General features: G+C 42.7%; 1 protein-coding gene and 1 long non-coding RNA gene across 5 annotated transcripts in view; both read left to right on the top strand.

The window, feature by feature from the left end:
* The window catches only part of SH2D4B (SH2 domain containing 4B), an 86,952-nt gene extending 77,723 nt beyond the window's left edge, over positions 1 to 9,229 (top strand). For all 4 annotated transcript variants that reach the window (XM_081190945.1, XM_081190944.1, XM_081190947.1 and 1 more), the window contains exons 7-8: positions 1,444 to 1,664; positions 8,086 to 9,229. In XM_081190945.1, coding sequence (XP_081047071.1) covers positions 1,444 to 1,664; positions 8,086 to 8,178 — 314 coding nt within the window. In that variant the 3' untranslated portion in view covers positions 8,179 to 9,229. The remainder of the gene's footprint in view (positions 1 to 1,443; positions 1,665 to 8,085) is intronic.
* Positions 9,230 to 11,813: 2,584 nt separating this feature from the next.
* On the top strand, positions 11,814 to 18,238 carry LOC308585507. Its single transcript, XR_014007453.1, has 2 exons — positions 11,814 to 11,925; positions 15,901 to 18,238. It is a non-coding gene; the product is annotated as an uncharacterized lncRNA (long non-coding RNA).
* Positions 18,239 to 19,951: the final 1,713 nt, after the last annotated feature.

The raw sequence follows: 19,951 nt of genomic DNA, 5'->3' as shown, positions 1-19,951 counted from the left end.
CCAAGAGCTGTTTGACATTTGCCCTGTATGGGCAGCGGTGCATGCTGCTTTAACACAATTTGCCTGGTGGACAAGTAAAGGCTCCCTGATGAGAGCATGACCATTAGAGAATCACAAAGTTGTCAACTAGAAAGCCAACCACTTCGAAAACCCCAGCAGCTCTCTGTGAACTGATGGCATTACTCTTCCCAGTGCAACCCTCTTTACTGAGGACAAACATGCCTGATCTGTCTGTGTGGTGTTTAAACTGAGGTGGTAACCATCAGTAAAAGGAGATACTATAGTAAGCACTGCCAGCCCTTCCATTTGCATATTCAGAGAAGGCCAGAAAGGCAGAGACGTGAAACCTTACCTATGCAAACAGAGCTCTTATTTCCAGTATGATTCTCTTTGGCACATGGCACATTGTATTAGAATCTAATGATGCCTCTTCAGACAATCTGTGTCACATGGGGGTTCTATCTATCAGCCTGTGTCCCCCTGCCTTCCTTGCAAATGTGTAACCAGAGTTATACAGATCTAGGTACTTCTTGTGCAATTCTGGAGTGTTTAACAATTGACTGCTTTGGTGGCTCTTCATCTATTTATTGTTATCTATTTATTGTTAAAATTTCTATACCACTTTATATTTTTAATAAAAACCTCAAAGCGGTTTACAGCATGTTAAATCAATAAAACAATAGCTGGGTGATGTTCTTCTAGCCTCATGAGGAGTCTCATGAGTAGGGCTGGTGAGTCTGGGCACTGTCCTCTAGGCCAGGTGGAAAGGGCCTTGCAGGGAGCGGCCTTCACAACTCACATCCGGGCAATGTAATTGTCTATTTACATGCCATGATGAAGGCTGGCTGTTGTCTTTCCTTCCTGAAGAAAAAAAAGCCCAATTTGAAGTGCTTCATACCACAGTGCTGTAATTTACATATGTACTTTCCCAGAGGCTCCAAAATGTTTGCCTGATACTGTAGATTCATCCTTTGGACATTTAAAAATTCCTCAATCTCACAATGCTCTTCCACAATTTATATTACACCTCCAGATGTTGTTGAATGCCAACGATAGCCCCACCACAGCATGGTCTGTGGGAAGGGATGGTGGAAACTGAAGTTCAACAACATCTGGAGGTTACAGGTTTCCCATCCCTCTCTTAAAAACTATACCATTTGATGCATTTTAAGATTTTATATGAAACAGCCTGCTTCACCTGACGTCTAAATGCCTTTATTTAATGGACTATGGATATGTTTCCAGACCTCTAGGGCAGGCTTCCTCAAACTCAGCCCTCCAGATGTTTTGATACTACAATTCCCATCATCCCTGCCCACTGGTTCTGCTAGCTAGGGAACATGGGAGTTGTAGGCCAAAAACATCTGGAGGGCCGAGGTTGAGGAAGCCTGCTCTAGGGAATACTAGTTGCTTGATACAGTTTTTTTGCTCTGTTTTGGGCAGGAATTATTAGTCGCCAGGAGGCAGAAGAGCTGCTGATGAACAAGTCTGAGGGAGCATTCCTAGTGCGGGTCAGTGAGAAAATCTGGGGATATGCCCTGTCCTATCGCCATCAGAGTGGATTCAAACATTTCCTGGTGGATGCTTCCGGAGACTTCTACAGCTTCTTAGGGGTGGATCCCAACCGACATGCCACACTCACAGACCTTATCGATTTCCACAAGGTATTACTTGCTATGTGCACAGAATATGAAAAACTGAACTTGATGGATGAATATTTCAAAAGGAAGAAGCAGTGTGAGCCCGGGTCTTATACAGAATTAGTCTTTACAGACAGGGCTGGCTCCAGGTTTGGGGAGTGAAGGCTAGCTCTAGGCATGGTGACTGTGGTGGAGCATTATCTGAAGCACCAGATGGCTGAGTCTAGTTACCATTTTCATTTCCCATAATGCCTCAATGGTGTTGTGGCAAGGGCATTGTGGGAAATCAATATAGCAGTTGGATTCAACTGTCCAGAGCTGGTCCAAGTGCTGAACCTCCCCCTCCCCGAAAACACACACACACACACACACACACACACACACACACACTTGACTGCAGGTTCTACATATTAGGGAGAAATGCATATAAATGCCTATGAAAGGGAAAATAAAATTCAAAAACAACCATTCTAGTAGGGGAAATTGTTTGTAAAAATGTGTATATTTTGGGTAAGTGTGCACTAAACTGTTGACAAATGCAGTGCAGCCCAACCCATGCAGCTCCTATCACTTGGGAGCATGTGAAATAGGGGAACAAGCTTAATCCTCTCACAGTCTCCATATACATACTAAATCAGATTATTGGCTCATTCTCAGCTGCTCCCCAATTCCTCTCATCAAGGTTTTGCACGGCCCTGCTACCTGCGTGCCTTTTTAACTGGAGCTGTCGGGGCCTGAGTCAGAGGCTTTGTGAATGCAAAGCACATCGTCAGGCAGTGTAGATAGAGCTATTTTTCATTCTGATGTAATGCTTCTGGGAGAAAGAAGATGGGGAACCGGTAGTATACATGATATAGCAAGGGACCTGTGTATTTTGTGCAAAAATGGGGAGGGGAAGAGCCCATCCTTATTAAAGTTCTGTGCCAAGGCAATCCGAGTCCCATATCAGGAAAAGCTCAGTTCATCAAAATAGATGATGCAAGTTTATTGATTTTGTGTGATTTCTTTATTTCCCCATAATTTATTATATGGCATTCTTTCCTTCTTCGTTAGCAAGCAGGGGCAAGAATTATGAGCGCCCTTACCCGGCACCCAAAGGTTGGTAGTCTCAGTTAGACACCCTCCTTTGATTTCTGAGAACCCAACTAGATAGGCGTTTGTTTGTTTGCTTTTAAAAAGACTAAACAACCAGTCAAGAGTTGGGGGGGGCATGGCCCCCCATTCAGAACCAGTCTTCCCTATGTGCCAGCTATTTGAAATGGGAGGAAAGCTGACACAGGCGCCATTGGAAACTTTGCTTCCATTGCAAATAGCAGGCTTCTGGTTTGTGATTCCAGTTTGTACCATGGCAGATGTAAACGGTTAAAACTCTCTTTCCCCTATACAGTGTTACTTCGGGTTACAGACGCTTCAGGTTACAGACCCAAATGCTATGGGTCCCCCTTGTAAAGGAAAAGGCTGCCTCAGCACACAGTTAAAATGAGTTGTGATTTCCTTATATTCCTCTGTCCTCCTGTTGGAAGGCTTGGGAATTCTGACATCACAATGGTAACCTGGGCGATACTGCATACAGTGGTACCTCGGGTTACAGATGCTTCAGGTTACAGATGCTTCAGGTTACAGACTCCGCTAACCCAGAAATAGTACCTCAGGTTAAGATGAGAACAGAAATTGTGCCGCCGCAGCACGGCAGCAGCAGGAGGCCCCATTAGCTAAAGTGGTACCTCAGGTTAAGAACAGTTTCAGGTTAAGAATGGACCTCCTGAACAAATTAAGTTCTTAGCCAGAGGTACCACTGTACCTGTTTTTGCGGTGGAAGGGATTGGTCACCTGCACTAGCAATTGGTTTTGATATTTGTTTGTTTTTGTTTTTAAAAAACTTGCAATGCATATGTAATGACATCACTGTCAGCTTGGCCCGAAAATTTCAGCTGATGTTGTCCATATATTTTCAAGCTTATGTTTGCAGCCACAAAAGCTAGAACAAAGATGGGAAGGCTGGGACCCTTCTGCTACTGTCAGCTCCATTCAGCCTGGGCATTGCCCGGGTATGATGGGAGTTGTAGTCCAACAACATCTGAAGGGTCATGGGTCTAGAATCTTGCACTAAAAAGACCATAAAATAAAATAAAATAAAATAGACAGCTGAGATAGTCGAGAAGCTGAATTGTGGACTCATGCTCACTTTCTGCAAGCTTCCAGATAGGGATGCACAAATCTACCCATTTTGCTTTATCTTAGTTTCTCATTTTTCCAATCTGAATTTTAAGTTCTCCACATTTCTGTTGGTTTGCAATTTTTTTAAAGTTCTCATGAAAATTGACCAATGTGAATTTCTCTAAATGTACACATCTTTGTATGCAATCCTGCCTAATTCATATTTTTGCAAAGCAGTTTACCTTAAATTAATGCATTTTGGGGCGCCATTTCCACTAATATATGCATTTCTATGCACAATTTACCGTAGTATACAATTTTCCCCCCCCTCCATCTTGCCTGGCGAACTGAATTGCAAAATTCAGAGAAGTGTGAATTTAAAAAGAGAACAGTGGTTCAGTTTGAGCATTGCTTCGAAAAGTGCATATTAGGTGGGCTAACCTTAAAATGGGAACTGAATTGCCTTTCTCTCCCACTGCTCCTTGCAGAATCACAGCATGCACACAACCCTGGGCATAGTTACAGAACCAGCGACAAAAAGTCCTACAAACTTCAGATATAGGGACTGCGGCAAGTTCAGTATCCACCTTCTTTCCCTAGAGTCAAGCTTGCACGAAAACTTTTGTATTTCTCTTCCTCCCAGCTTGCTCATCATAGGCAATAAGAGCACAGGAAAAGCCCATCCATCCAGGGAGGAAGCACAGGGACACCTGTCAAAAGCAAAACGTCCATTAGCCTCTGACATTCAAAATAAAATAGATTGGGATGTCCCCCGATGAGAAAAATCAATGGCTGCAGCTATGACAAGCTTGTTAGAGGACTTGCTTGGCCCCTGAAGTGAGCAGGCAAGTCTCGCTTAATTGTCTGTGGTCAAATGGGAAAGAGATTTAACAGTGCCGTCTTGGGATGTTGCCCCTTCCTTATCTCCCCAGCCACTAACTCCGGTGCCTTTTTCATCTGAGTGCACTCTTAACGATAAATACAGGGAAAAAAGTCAGAGCCAGCTGTGGTAATGGCAGAAAAATGCAATGGTATACAGGCACCAGCCAGTCTACCTGCTATTATTAAATCTTATATATATATATATAGAGAGAGAGAGAGAGAGAGAGAGAGAGAGTTTATAAAGACCCCAAAGTCAAGTTCATGTACATTTAAACACAATGCAGAAAATGCTACAGGTAGCCCTCCTGAACCAATGATGTGTAGGTTTGTAGATACAGTGGTACCTCGGGTTACAGACACTTCAGGTTACAGACTCCGCTAACCCAGAAATAGTACCTCGGTTTAAGAACTTTGCTTCAGGATGAGAACAGAAATCGTGTGGCGGCGGTGCGGTGGCAGTGGGAGGCCCCATTAGCTAAAGTGGTACCTCAGGTTAAGAACAGTTTCAGATTAAGAACGGACCTCCAGAACGAATTACGTTCTTAACCCGAGGTACCACTGTACATTGGTTTTGTATGTGGATATCCTTCAGATGTGTGCTAAAAGCACTTTGCAGAAGCAGGGTTGTGGTTAGGGTCATCATTGGCTGCGTACACACACTTAAAGCACATTCGCCCACCACCTAGAATCCAGGGAACTGTGGTTTGTTAGGAGTGCTGGGAACTGTCACACTATGAGAGGTATACTACATTTCACGGGATTCTTTGGAGGAAAGATGTTCTTGAAATGTATGGTGTGTACGCAGCCGTTGCCAGAACTGAGAGACTCCAGTACTTTGCCTGCCTCAGATCTACAATCCAGAGTTCCGTGGGGAGAGGGAATGGCTCTTAAACCAGTTTGTCAGTGGTGCAAATGCATGCCCTCAGTGCCTTATGTCAGTTTTAGATATGTACCTAACTATCGAAGGCTTTTCACCAAAGCCAGACTGAATGTCTTCCCCTCTGCAGTGCTGGATGGTAGGCTGAGAGGAGTTCCCTATCAGGACAGACTTTGCTCGTGTGGTCAAGACATCGATTCCATAGATAATATTTTGTTACATTGTGCGAAGTATGAGCAGGCCAGGGCTGAACTGATACTACCCTTGCTGGTGCCTTTCCTGGGAAAGTCAGAGGCTCACTATGTCAGGTTCCTACTGGAAGACCGGACAAAAGCTAGAACGTTGGCAGTGGCAAAGTTTCTATCGGTGGTTGCAAGAACAAACGAGCCCTATATTCCAAACAAAGTGCTTGATTAACCTGGAGGTAGACTGTATGAACTCTGTATTAATTTGTAATGTTTTGTTGGGTCTTTGGACCATAATAAAGATTGATGATGATGATGATATGTAAAGAGCAAAAGATTGTGTTTCTGGCAACCCACCACCACGACAGCACTGGGGTAGGAGAAGGAATGCTGCCCTTTAGTCTCCCTCAGCAGCTGGAAGAGCACTTTATTTCCTGATTTTATTGCTGAGTGCCACAGCATTAAGAACAGGAGATTAATCTGTGGGGACTAGCAAGCCACTTTCTGTGGCTTGTCCAGCCAGAGGTGGCCTGTGAACTAGCCAGGCCTGTCACAGAGACATATCATCACCATGGAGCCAAGCAAGGGACCCATATTACACCAGGCAGCTGTGATCATTGTGCCAGGGTCAAGAGTGGCTTTTCCGGGCCATACAATTACATATGCAGTGTATTCGTGTAACTTTACTCCAGTTATCCAGAAACTACACTAGAGAAGAAGGAACTCTTTTACAAGACCCTTGGCATCCTGGCATAGGATTGCCTCTTTCTCCATGAAAGTCAGTTTTGCTACTGATTTAAATAGGCTGCACCCTTTTGTCTTTGGTTTTTCCAGGGCCAGATTTAGGTTTGATTAGGCCCTAAGCTGCTGAAGGTAATGGGGCCCTTTTTATGTCCAGCTGTCCTTTGTCAACAACAAATTGTCAAACATTTTTGTGTTGAATATGTGCTATATGGTAATTTGTGGACCTAATAGGTATCTAAAGCCATTTGCACATAACCAAATATGTATTTTTATCAAAGTACATCCAGTTTTTTCCCCTTTAATTTTTTTTAGGGGCCTCCAAGAGAGTGGGGCCCTAAGCTATAGCTTGTTTAGCTTATACGTAAATCCAGCACTGGGTTTTCCTGATCTCTGGCTTTGGTTATGTGTGCATGCACAATATATATTTGAACAAAACAAACTATACCCACCCTCCTGTGCACACACACAGACACACAGAGACAAAACCTTTTCAGTTCTCTTGAAGCATCTTAATGTACCAGACATGGCAAAAAGTGAATCTTCAATGAGTAATGGCCTGTAAGATAGGGCTGTCGAAAATAGATTCATTTTAGAAATGTTTCAGATGATTGCTGTTTATGTATAAGCATCAGATGATCTAGATACAAGTGATTCAATTGCAAACAGGCAGCAGGCAAGAGAACATGCATTTAAAAGGAGGTGGGGCTGGCAGAGGGTGGGGAGGAAGAAACTCATATCCAAGGCAAAGATGAATAGGAATGGGTGAATAATGCATCCTTCGACTTCTGCATGATTAGACAGTGCCACATCCTAGATGGAGAAAGATAATAGCTGCTATTTCCAGACTGAAAACAAACAGTGGTAAGTATGTACATGAGCACCAGCGAGTCTCTTCTCATTGAGCTGAGCTGAGCTGGAATGATTAATCATCCTAGCTGTGGTCCCACCTGCATCCCATGTTTATTTGTTTAGCATGGAGGTAATGAGGTTTTCACGTGAACCTTAGGAGCTGTGCTACACGATTAGCAGGCCGTTAATGACACAGCCCCTGCTTAACTGCAGCACCTCAAACTGCAGGCGAGGGATTAAATGCTCGAATGGTCCCTCATCTCAAAAATGACAACAACACAAAACTTGCCAGTTAAGCTTTCTCCCCAACATGCTAGCTCTGCGTGTGTAGGGAGAGCTTTTTTATCATCTATTTTAATATCGGAGTGCATTTGAACACCCAGTTGCTATGTCAGAAATAGTTTGCTGCAGTTATAGATACATTATATCAGTCTGCTAATCATGTGGCTGTGAGTCTGTGCATTCCCTCTTTCCTCTTTAGAAAAAAATCCCTTGCTGAGCTGTTAGAAGGCAGAACAGGATGATTAATCACGAAGATCTCCCTCTTCCCCCCACCCCAGATATTAAACACCATGCTAATATGTCTCCTGTCAACTGGTTTAATATGAACCATCAAAAGAATTAAAACACCTTACAGCATGAACCTAGATGTGCTTATGGGACTTCATAAGTGCAGTATATAGTAAGCCACATAGTCATTTCAACATGATTATTTTTCACACTGATGATGCAATTTATTTTCTCTTTCTAGGAAGAAATAATCACATCCTCTGGCGGAGAGTTGCTGCTGGAGCCTTGCAGACAAACAAAGAACCCACCTGATTATAGCCCTTTATTTGAATGACTGTGGAGACTATAGTAAATATTTCTGGAGAACAGAAATAATTAGTGAAATCACTCCACCTTGAGATATAAGATAGCAGCTTATCACCAGCTAATGAATGGCAAATGTTAACCAAGAAAAAGTCTTATGTAGGCAATCCAATTTTTAATTCGCAGCCATTATTTATCTTATTAGCCATTTAAAACTGGAAGCACGAGAAAGCATTTCCTCTACAATTGTACTTCAGAATAGGGTTAAACCACCAGTGATGATCAAAAATCACCCCCACAAAAATTTCCCTAATAGCTGTAGCAAAAGAGATGGTTGGTAATGGAACTTATTTAGCATATAGTGAGTTGTGGAATTCTCAAAATGGTAGAATTCAGGAGCTAGATGTATGCGACTGAAAAAAATGCAGATTAATGGTATGGCTATGTAGAGATAGGTCTTTTCTAGTCTTCAAACCATGCATGATGTTAGCAGCCCCATTTGCTTAAACCTCGTCTTCCCCAGGTATGCATAAAGTGGGGGTCTGATTTTTATTTTCACCTCAGTAAGGAGAGCAAAACCATCCTTGCACCCACCACTTTCCTTCCCATAACCTTTCTTCCAGCCAAGCTCAATTCTGGCATCACAGCTTGGTTGAAGAGAAAAGTATTGGGGGTGGAGTCAAAGGTAAGCTATGGGGAAGGGGTTAAGTACCCCCAATCATAGGGGCAGCTCCTGGCTGAAACCAACGTGGCAGTGGCTGTTACATGTGCCTTGAGCCTATACAGAGAGTGGAAAGGGAGACCACCGTTTATACGTTTCACAGTCCTTTAGCAGGGGTGTTACAGCCATTAGACCCTCCTCCCCTTTCCCAGAATGACTTCCTCACACTGCTTGCCTACCATCCCATTATAAAGAGGGATTTCCCTTTCAACAGGCCTTGACTTGTATGCAGGATTGAATTGTCAAGTGTAAAAGTGTACATATTGCCACCTGGCAAATATTGGAGGATAAAACATACCGACTTCTAAGTTGCACTCATTACCAACTTTTTATAAGGCACAATAAACACTTGTGAAACATCGACATGTTATGGATATTTTTGCTTTTGTTTTTATTTAGCTAGGAAAATCTCTTCCTTTTGTCCCTCTGTTTTCAATTACAAGCCTATATGGGCAACTATACTCATGCATTTTTATACTTTGTACCAAGCCTCAGTTATGATGACAAATAACATTATGACTGTGTGATACTTTGGTGAGTTTTTCATTGGAATATGAAAGGATCTGATTTATTTCCATCTTCTCCCCTCCTCAGATTTACCCTATAAAAATTGTTAGAACAATCTGACTATTAAAAACTGAGAAAATAATAAGACTAAAACACTGGCAGCACAAATGCAGAGAAAGGACTGACACTGCAGCCTAAAAGATAGCAGAAAAAAGGGCTTTAGCTTGTTTTCTAAAAAGTCATCAGCAGGAACTAACATTTTGGACTTCCAAGGGAAGGCGTTTGACAAGGGAGGGGTCACTACAAAGAAGACCCTTCTTCTGCCACACAGCCTAAATCTGGACAAGAAATGCACCTTCAGCAAAAACCCATTTGAGAATCTCAAAATCTGTAAACTCATGGTGAAAAGGCAGTCTCTATATTTTTCCAGTTTTAGGCCATTTAGGGCAGAAATAGGAAATATGTGACCCTTCAGATGCCGCTGGATTGCAAATTCTACCATCCCTGACCAGTGGCCATGTCTAGCATCAAGAGAGCTACTGGTTCACTACAACTGATTAGGTCTTAAATATTATTTATATCTCACTTTAGGGTTTAAATAAAGGTGACCTGCATTAAACATTAAAGATAAAAATAACATTAGGAACAACAAGCAAGCATCTCTTATATCAAAGCATTAAAAAAGAAGAAATAACAGTAAGATGTTAACAAAAACCGTAAAATCATAATGAAAAGTGGACAAATCAAACTTCTGCTACTCCCAAGATCCCCCCCCCAAATAAAAAGACTTTGACCACCTTAAGCCACAGCTGAAGAAACCTCCTTGAGCACGAGTCTCCTTTCTGAAGGCGGAGATGTTCAGAGCACTCCCTCATAAGATGGCGTGAGTACATGGGAAGGGAAGTATTGAAGGGGGAAAGGCAGGAACATGAATGGGAACCAAGTTGTTGCATATGAATTCCTCTCAGCCCCAGCCAGCATGGCCAATGATGAGAGATAATGGGAGTTGTAGTCCAGCAACACCGGGAGAATCAAAGGTTGCCCACCTGATTTAGAAATTTGACGGTCAACACCAGAGCAGTTGGCATTGGGCTAAGAAACCAACTGGATGCCGGAGGATCATAGAATCATAGAATCATAGAGTTGGAAGAGACCACAAGGGCCATCGAGTCCAACCCCCTGCCAAGCAGGAAACACCATCAGAGCACTCCTGACATATGGTTGTCAAGCCTCTGCTTAAAGACCTCCAAAGAAGGAGACTCCACCACACTCCTTGGCAGCAAATTCCACTGTCGAACAGCTCTTACTGTCAGGATCAAGGATCTTCAGACTTGATGCTCCAGGCTTCCTGCAGCCAATCCTGGTTAATAATTAGGCATCTTCCACATTTTGGATGCTCTTCAGAGATGGCTTCATGTAGCATACTTCCAGCAGGAAGAAACCAAAGGATGCACGACACTGACCGGATCGTTCTCCTTCAGGAGAGGGCACTGATGATCACTCAACTGAAAGCAGTGAAAGGCATCTCTACCAACAGATGCTTGTTGACGTGCCAGGATCAGAGCAGAGGTCAAGAGTAACCCCCAAACAGAGAACAGCTTGCAGAAAGTTTGGTCTCCATCCCATCTTCCTTGCCATTTCCTAATGAACATATATGGGACAGCAGTGTGATTTTTCATTTGGTAATCCATTTTCATTTTCCCCCAGTCTGCATTTCATGCATGCCTCATATTTTAGGTTTTACCTGGCTTTAAAATAAATTCCTTGTAAGTTCTCTGGCAAATGAAATTACCGGCTGGAAAACTGCAATTTCATCTTGAGAGTTTTATTATGCTAATAAATGTCAGGATTCTCAAATAAAGGAATTGCTTTTTTTTCCAGAGTCCCAAAGAATTAATGAAAAACAGTCAGCCAACTCATAGAGTACCAGAAAGGAAAACCTCGACAATATATAACCAGAAACAGCAGCCGTATAATAAAGTGGAACTTAACCGAAGATAAATTTCAAAGGAAACAAAAAGAGATCATAGCAGGGAAGAATTTAAAACAGCAGAAGCCTTACTTGGAAAAGATGTAGAGCCACTGCTAATACTCTGGGGGTGGGTTGGGGAGCAAATTAGAAGGGGGTGCATTTTACTAAGATTATATGTGTGTATTGTTGAATCTGAGAAAACAAACAAGCCTTTAAAAGCTAAACAGTGTGTAGGAGGTAAACAGGGAGGAAAATGATTTTGCAAAGTTTTACCTGAGTTTGCCAGAGACTTTGTGATATGTCTCTCTGTGATATATATATATACACACAGAGAGAGAAATGCACACAGTGCTTTTTGTGATGGTACTCACCTGTGCGGAATTCCTTCCCTCCCTCCCTCCCTTTTACTGCCATTGGCAGCCATTTTGTACTGGCGCCCACAGCACTTTTATCAATAATTACTATTGGGCAAAGATACAAAGAAACATTTTGTCACAGGTCCCAGTTGTATACTCTACTAGCAACCTTTATCCCCAACCAGGAAGAAAGCCACTTCCCCACCCCTCTTTATCATATTGGTGAGTATAACTGCTAGTTCTACTTTCTGTCTGGGGTGGAAGGCTTTTGAAGATTACATGGGAAAGTTACCCAGTTGCCCTAGTGTGGTTGCACTCCATGGATTTGCTTTGTGCTGTTTGCCACAAATTTCAATAGAACCTCAACGGGTCATAGAAGTTTGTCAGAAGTTTGGTTTTTCAAACACAGAAGTTAGAGTTCATCACCAGGGCCCTGAAAGAATCAGCTGCCGTTCCATGCCCTTGCATTGAATTATGTGCCTACCTGTTCATTGTTGTTTCATTTCCTTCATTGTCTGGGTTTAAGATATTACGGCAATGGCCAATGCATCCATGTTCATAATTTACTACCCCAGCTATAGTTAGCATTGCATTCAAGGGGCTTTGGATTTCCATTAGGCGCCTCCCTGCCAAAAGAGCTTGTCACTGAGATCTCTGGGAATTTATTACTAGACACTTTATGTAGTTTTATTTTTACAGGAAAACAGACCCCAGTCATAAAGGGAAATTTGTTAATTCTTATAGGCACGGACCATCCACTTCCAATTTTATGTGTGTAATAGGAAGCTCGCAAATATAAAAACCAGGGTTGCACCACTGACATGTACGCTATTGTGATGTGTTTTCAATATTTTGTTGGGAGCCACCCAGAGTGGATGGAGGCAACCCATTCAGATGGGCAGCATATAAAAAGAGGAAGAGGAGGAGGAGGAGGAGGAGGAGGAGGAAGTTGTTGTTTACTAGGGTTACAGCAGATGATGGTTAGCAGCTCATCCATGTTTATGGCATCTTTTGTATCTGTGGGGCAATACCTACTTGGGCAAGGGAGTGAGAAGAAGCTCTGCACTTATGTAAATCTTTTTTGGGGTGTCTCTGTGTGTGGATGATTAATAGCTATTCAGCTTCATCAGCTAACCAGCCTATATAAAAGTCAGTTCTGGCATCTTATTTCCCATACCTCCCACAGGCCAAATTTGACAGATGGGTGGGGCTGCTCACCTGTCAATCCTTAACATTACAACGACATCACCTAGTTGTTGGACTTCAAAACACAGTGCAAGGCTCTTTGTAAGCTGGCATGACACTTTAAAGTCCTGCCAACCAGCTGATCGCCAGAACTTCAGAAGCATCGTACACGGGGCTCTTGAAGATTGGCAGCACTCCAAAAGCTCCTCTTGGCCTGGCCCAGCTGCCTTTTTATCTGCCCACATATTGGCAGGTAGGCATGGCTTGGAGAAAACGGCATAGTGGTCGATTTGGGGAGGCCTGGCAATGAGGTCTACGGGCCAGAGGTTCCTTACTCTGATCTAGTACAACCCAGAATTAGAACTGAGTGCAGAGCTATTTAGAAACGCAGACCCTCCAAGTGTCCTTATCTTCCAAGGACCGTCCTGGATTTACAGAAGTCATCCCAGTTTCTGATTTGATTCTGGAATGTCCCGTTTTTCCTTAGGACATTCTTATTTTCATCAGAGAAATTTTTGGAGGGTATGGAAAGGAGCCAGCTCAATTCTCAGTGTCTTTCACTGAGTTCCACAGACTGGCTTCTACTGACAGAGACTCATGTGGGGGGGTCATTGGAAAAGTTTTAGATAATCAGCCTTTGATCCACCCCATTTTAAATGAATTAATGAAAAATTGATTGATTGATTGATTGACTGATATATTGAATCAATAAGAAAACAACACACTAGAGCAGGGGTAGCCAATGTGGTGCTCTCCAAATATTATGGACTACAACTCTCATAATCCCTCACTTTTGGCTATGCTGAATGGGGCAGATGGCAGTTGCAGTCCAATATCTGAAGCACTCCACAGCGGCGACCTCTGCGTTAGGGCTTGGGTGATGGCAGCCTGGTTGACAGGAAAATAACAGCCTCCGTGTGGACAAACACCACATGGACAAAGTCCATGTCCCAGATTAGAACTGGGAAATGGAGACAATAGAACTGGGAAACAGAGACAATAGATCCACAACAGCAAAGCCATGGAGCCAAAGAAAAAAGATAAAAGGATGCATTCACAATTGATGTAAATTCGCTTACACTTCCTTAACTTATAGCTGAAATTACCTCAGCTTGAATCAAGTGAGTGTCTATAGATAATGGTTTCTGTTATGCAAACACAGGCCTTTATAGAGTAATATATCATTGTGGCTTTAAGTCTCACCTAATAAATCCTTCTCTCCTAAGATTTTATATTCTGTTGCATCACAGCTTTGTGTTAAGGTGAAAAGTGCCTCTCTTTAATTTTCAAAGAATGATCTCTTCTTTCCTCTTATTTTTTTTATAGGAATGTATTCATTGATATCATTTATGGGCTGGTACCTGTTGTTCCCAGGACTGCAAAAGCTTGACATTCTTTTGTCCCATGTACACACTATATCTTTGAACCACATCCTGGGCACTGTAGTTTATCCCTCACAGATTTAGCACTCCCAGCAAGCCTTAACAAACTACAGTGCCCAGAATTCTTTGAGGGGGAAAAGTATTAGAAAAATTTATATCCCATATGGTCTCAGAATAGGTTACACACTCAGTTAAAATAATAAAATTGCAAAATACAATCAACATATCCAATTCAAATTAAATAAACCAGCGTTGTTAGGCAGAGGCCTGGATAAAAAGAATGGTTATCACCCACTGTTGGAACCCACCTGCTGTCTGTGATTATCTAATCTCAGGGAACAACACATTCCCACATTCCAGAGCTGTGGTGTTGCTATCAAGAAGACCCTACATAGGACTTTTTCTGCATGAGACTTAAGCTGCCCTTGAGCTTCTCATATGCTATTTAAATGGGTGTAGGTAAAAAAAGGTAAAGGTAAAGGACCCTTGAACAGTTAAGTCCAATCAAAGGTGACTATAGGGTGTAGTGCTCATCTCAATTCAGGCTGAGGGAGCCGGTGTTTGTCCACAGAGAACTTTCCAGGTCATGGGGCCAGCATGACTAAACCACTTCTTGCACAACACATCACCGTGATGAGTGTCAGAACGCATGGAGACGCTGTTTACCTTCCTGCTGCAGCGGTACCTATTTATCTACTTGCACTGGTATGCTTTCGAACTGCTAGATTGGCAGAAGGTGGGACAGAGCAATGGGAGCTCACCCAGTTGCGTGAATGCAAACTGCCGACCTTCTGATCAGCAAGCCCAAGATGCTCGGTGGTTTAGACCACAGTGACTAACTAAATGGGTGTAGGTTGCAGTGATGCCATCAAGAGTGTCAGAATTTCAGCCCAGAGTGGGGAATCAAGTCATCAATTTAACAGATGTCTGGTGAGGTTTCAGCATGGGTGCCATTCCCAAGCCCTGTAGAGAACTGCAAAGAGACCATCTGCTATAGTTCAAGAGACCTCCTTGCATCATTAAGCCAGAGTAGGCCTTGTGATATTCCCTGACCCCTGTGAAAAATTCCAAGACATGCTTCCTCAATGGTTTGAGATCTGGTAATAAGAACTGTACATGTGTAGGTTCTGTACATGTAACCCCACTTTTTGGGGTTCCTTATGGTGTAGTCTAGTTGTACCATTTGCACAAACACACACAGAAGAATAGGAGCAAGACAGGAGCACAAGTCTGTTTCCATCACATTGTAATATAAGGCAGATCCTTATAAAAGGCCACGATTCCTGGAGCATGTTCTTGTTGGTCACTGTACTCGCTGAGAAACTTTAATTGGTGGTGTGTGTGATCACTCACACACATTTGAAGTATGCAAAATTAATTTCTCCCTGGGGTTCCCTGTAATAATATCAGCTGACAGAGTATGACTAGACAAACTGCATTATTGGTTTGCAGATGAAACATAATAATAAATTAGTATCTGTGTACTCGTACACATTAGACTATGTTTGGAGGTCATGACTGCTTCGAAATGCCTGGGGTGTGTGTGGGTGTGGGTGTGTAACTGCCAAACATAGACCATCAGCCACACATTGTATCGTCTGTGCTTCTTTTTCCTTTCTTTTTCTTGCAGATCCAGGAAGGCAGAAGAACAGGAAGTTAATACTCTCCTGGTGGTCTCCATACATAGGTGGTGAGCTGCATATTTGGCTTGGTGGGTCACAAGTTTACTGGATTAATATATCTTGTAGAGTTGGACAGGGGTTTCCAAAAATTTGAGGCCACTGGGCACATCTGGATTTTTGAAAAGGTGCCTTGGGCAACAGTCACAAAATGGCTTCCGTGGAGGTGTGGTGTAACACAAAATGGATGCTCTGGGGTGCATATGAGAAGCTGAGCAAGTGTTCACATGAAATGAGCAGGAAGGAAGAAACAGTCTCTCATGCATTCTGGATATTTAGCCTATTTATTTTCATGGGTGCTATACGAGGTACTGGTGGGGGGCACACTGGTGCCTGCAAGCACTGCATTGGTGGCTCCTGTGGTCATATAGCTTCATATTTCAGCTGGAATTGAAAGAGCTACTTAGGAACACAGGCAACTACTTTATACCATGTCAAACTATTGGTCCATCTATCTCAGTATTGTTGACACTAATAGGTGGCAGCTCTCAAAGGTTCCTGGACATGCAAAGTGTGTGCCCTATCACTAGGCTGTGGCCCTTCGTCTTTATCGACATCAGGGTTAGCCATACCATGTTGAGGTGATTTGTTTTGGATGGCACAACAAAGGTGAAGGAAAAGATGAAGGCTGGCATGTATGTCTGAATTGCATCAAAATATGTTTTAATGAGGAGAGGCCTCTGTTACAGGCACCGATATGTCTTGGACCCCCACCATTAATTATCCTCTGCTACAGCACTCTTTGGCAAAGGCCCTAATCTGGATATCACCACCAGCAAAAAATAGAGCCTTTCCTGCTGTTTTTAGGAAAGGCAGAAAAACACATTTGTCAAGAAAGGCTTTTGGCCTGCAGACCGGGATTTCATATTGTAGCGATGGTTGTAATGCAGCTTAATGATGTGATTCAATTTTTTAAAAATATTAAAAAACATATGTATTTAACTATGATTTGATTTTTTGGGGGAACTTTTTCAAGCTGATGGAGATGTGGAATATATATTTGGTTCAGTACTTGAGGGCATAAGCCTGCAGTTTGCAGAACTTGTTGAGAGTCAAATAGCCTAAAAATATTCTAGCTATCAAGGAGACAGTCAAGGTGGATTGGAAAGGCTTGGCTGCATGATCTGTAGGTTACGATTTACAGATGAATTAAGAGACATACTTTCTATCCCTCTCTCCCAATCTATTAATAATGAAAGACGTTCACAACAATAAAGGAGAAACTTGCCTGCTGGCTAATATACAGTTTGTAAATGTAATACTGTCTTTGCCTGCCTGCCTGCCTGCCTGCCTGAGGAACTTTTCACTTCTTTCTTTTCTCTCTCTTTTGTAATTGATGATCACTTGCATTGTCTTTTATATTTTTTTTAAGAAATCAATTTCCTGCATGTTGCATTTTATATCAACAGTGAATCGATGGAACATTAATGCAAGTAAAGCTTCAGTCTGGATTAATGCCCTTTTCTCTGTTTCAGTATGAAGCCCACACTTCCAAGCCTGGGAGCAGAAGAACCTTTGCAAGCTTGTCTTCAGATCGTAGCAGTGTGGTTGGACTTCCTGTTAAGGTTCTAGGCCAGGGATGGGAACCTCAGGCCTGGAGACCAAATATCCCTGGAGACCACTCTCTGATCCTCACGACTCTCCACAGGCCACACCATTCACCTGTCCTGCTTTGCAACTTCCTTGAGTTCTTTTGACTGGCTGGAATGTGTCCCTGAACTCAGATGATATTATGGACTGGCTGGATGCAGAGGAGTGGTGGGAGGCACCAGCTGGGGAAGCCCCAGGGGAGGAAGGCTCAGACCCAGGGGATTGGTGGTGGGATGGCAATGAGTGATCAGAAGGAGAAGAGGAAGCAGACTGGGAGGAGGAGGTATCAGGTGCTGAAGAGGCAACAGGGTTGAGTGAGCAGGAAGAGGCTGTGGTAGAGAGCAGTCCAGATGCAGAAGCGGAGGCTGGAGAGGAGGGGGGCAAGAGGCAGAGAGGAGGCAGGTTGCTGAAGAAGCCACAGAGTCTCCTGGTCCTGCTTTCACCAGCTCCCCTCTACCCTGGTCTCACACAAAAACAGAGAGGAATGAAGAGGGCGAAGCAAGGAGAGACAAGATGATGAAGCCTTAGGCTGATGGGGAAGGAATCAGCAGAGGAGCCTTAGAGAGTGGTGAGAAGGCAGGGGACTTCAGTCCTTGAAACTGCCTCACTGGGGCAAGACCTACTGGGAGTCGCTGTGAGTACTAGGCGTGTGTTGTTTTTGGCTTCTTTGAATAAAGAGTTAACTTCACTGACACCAAATGGTTTATTGCTCACCTGGTTCCTGACAGCTGATGCTTCTTGCCTGAATGGAGGAGGGGAAAAATGTCTGAGTGTCAAGAAACTAGCCTACTGCACAAAGGCAAAATTCATATTCATTGCTCCATCCACTTTTACCTCTGGCCTCAGCCATCAATGGTATGTGGCCCTCAGAAGGTTGGCCAGGAGGGAATGTCGCCCTCAGACTGAAAAAAGGTTCCCCACTCCTGTTCTGGGCAGAGAAGTGCTAGCAATATGTTCAGATTCCCAATGCTGTTGTGGAGACCTACTGCTTTGTGCAAAGTGCCCTTTCTCCTTGTTTCCTGTCGTTAAAGTTCTCCCTTGTGGGCTCTTAAGTGTATGTAATCTGAGGTTGGAGAGATATAGTTCCATGTTCTCATCTGAATTGTACTTCCCACCCCATATACTTATGGTGGTGGTATGTGATTGTGCATTGAACACTATAAGGCCATCACAGCGATGCAAACAGGGCAATGGCCAATACAATAATTTTCAAATCACCTTTGTGTCCAGTCTAGTTCTTGTGTAAAAACTGCACTGCCAATACACAGGGAATCTTGTCGGACTGGACGAAACTTTGGTTTGATCCAGCACTGATGCTCTTATGAATTAAATCCAACTCCTAAGATGCTCTAGTTCTCTTCAAACATCTAAATTCAACACATTCTCGATGTCTTCCAAGGCCATTTAAATGTTGCATTGAATAGGTTTTTTTGTAAGCTTTTAATATTGCTAATGGGCTAATAGACAGGTAGAAGTGTGTTAGCAATAAAAATGAGATCGGGCCAAGAATATTATATTCATATATCCTTCAAATCAAACTCTCTCTTTAAGTTTTAATTCCCACACCATTCTCTCCCTCCATTCCATTTTAACATTTCATGAGCAAAAGAAAACCATGAGAGGAAGCATGGAAAATTTAAATTAGGCTGCACTAATTCAATACAAGCAGGGCTTGGATGAAGTTGCTTGTGAAAATTATTGCCATTATCAAGAAATGCTTTAATTTCTCACCCCATTTTTTTTTTAGCTAATTGGACTTGCCTATGTGACTGATAAAAACAACAATATTGTTTCTCAGTTGCCACCCTGTTGCTCTCAATGACATCATAATGTAGCCCAAATCTGACTGGATACAGTTCACCATGAGGTTATCACATTCACTATGTGAATCCTGATTGGAATATGGGTTCATGTGACAGAGTCAGGAAGGACAAAGCATCAACAGTAGCCAGGAAGAAATGGTGTCATAGCAGTAGCCAGTGACAATGATCTGGATGAAAAGTAGGTGAGTTTTTACGTAATTTAGTCATTTTCTACCCCAATGAAATCTCTATTTTCAATTTGAAAACTCTGCAGCTGTGGGATGCCATCCATTGAATTTGCTCAAGTTCAATCAAACACTTTTGGTTGTGTTGTTCAAGATGCATTTATGACCGAACAAGAAACGGCAAAAGCAGAAAATGTCAGCTGAATACCTGCTTCTTCTGTAGGTCTTTTTAGCAATTTTGCTAGATTCAAGAGGCTTGTAGTTTTTGGAGAAGTTTCTAAGAAGCATCTGTATGGTTTTGTGAATAAATGAACTCATGAACTTTTGGAGATTAACTAGACTCTAATAAAAAATGTCCTTCTATAGTTTTTAATCTACTCTGGCAGAAGTGTGGAATAAAGATGTTAAGTTCTTAATATCTCTTG

This window comes from Podarcis bocagei (assembly GCF_964188305.1).
Source record: "Podarcis bocagei genome assembly, chromosome: 4".
In the NCBI taxonomy this organism is placed as follows: Eukaryota; Metazoa; Chordata; class Lepidosauria; order Squamata; family Lacertidae; genus Podarcis; species Podarcis bocagei.
This window is presented reverse-complemented; position numbering and strand designations above follow the sequence as displayed.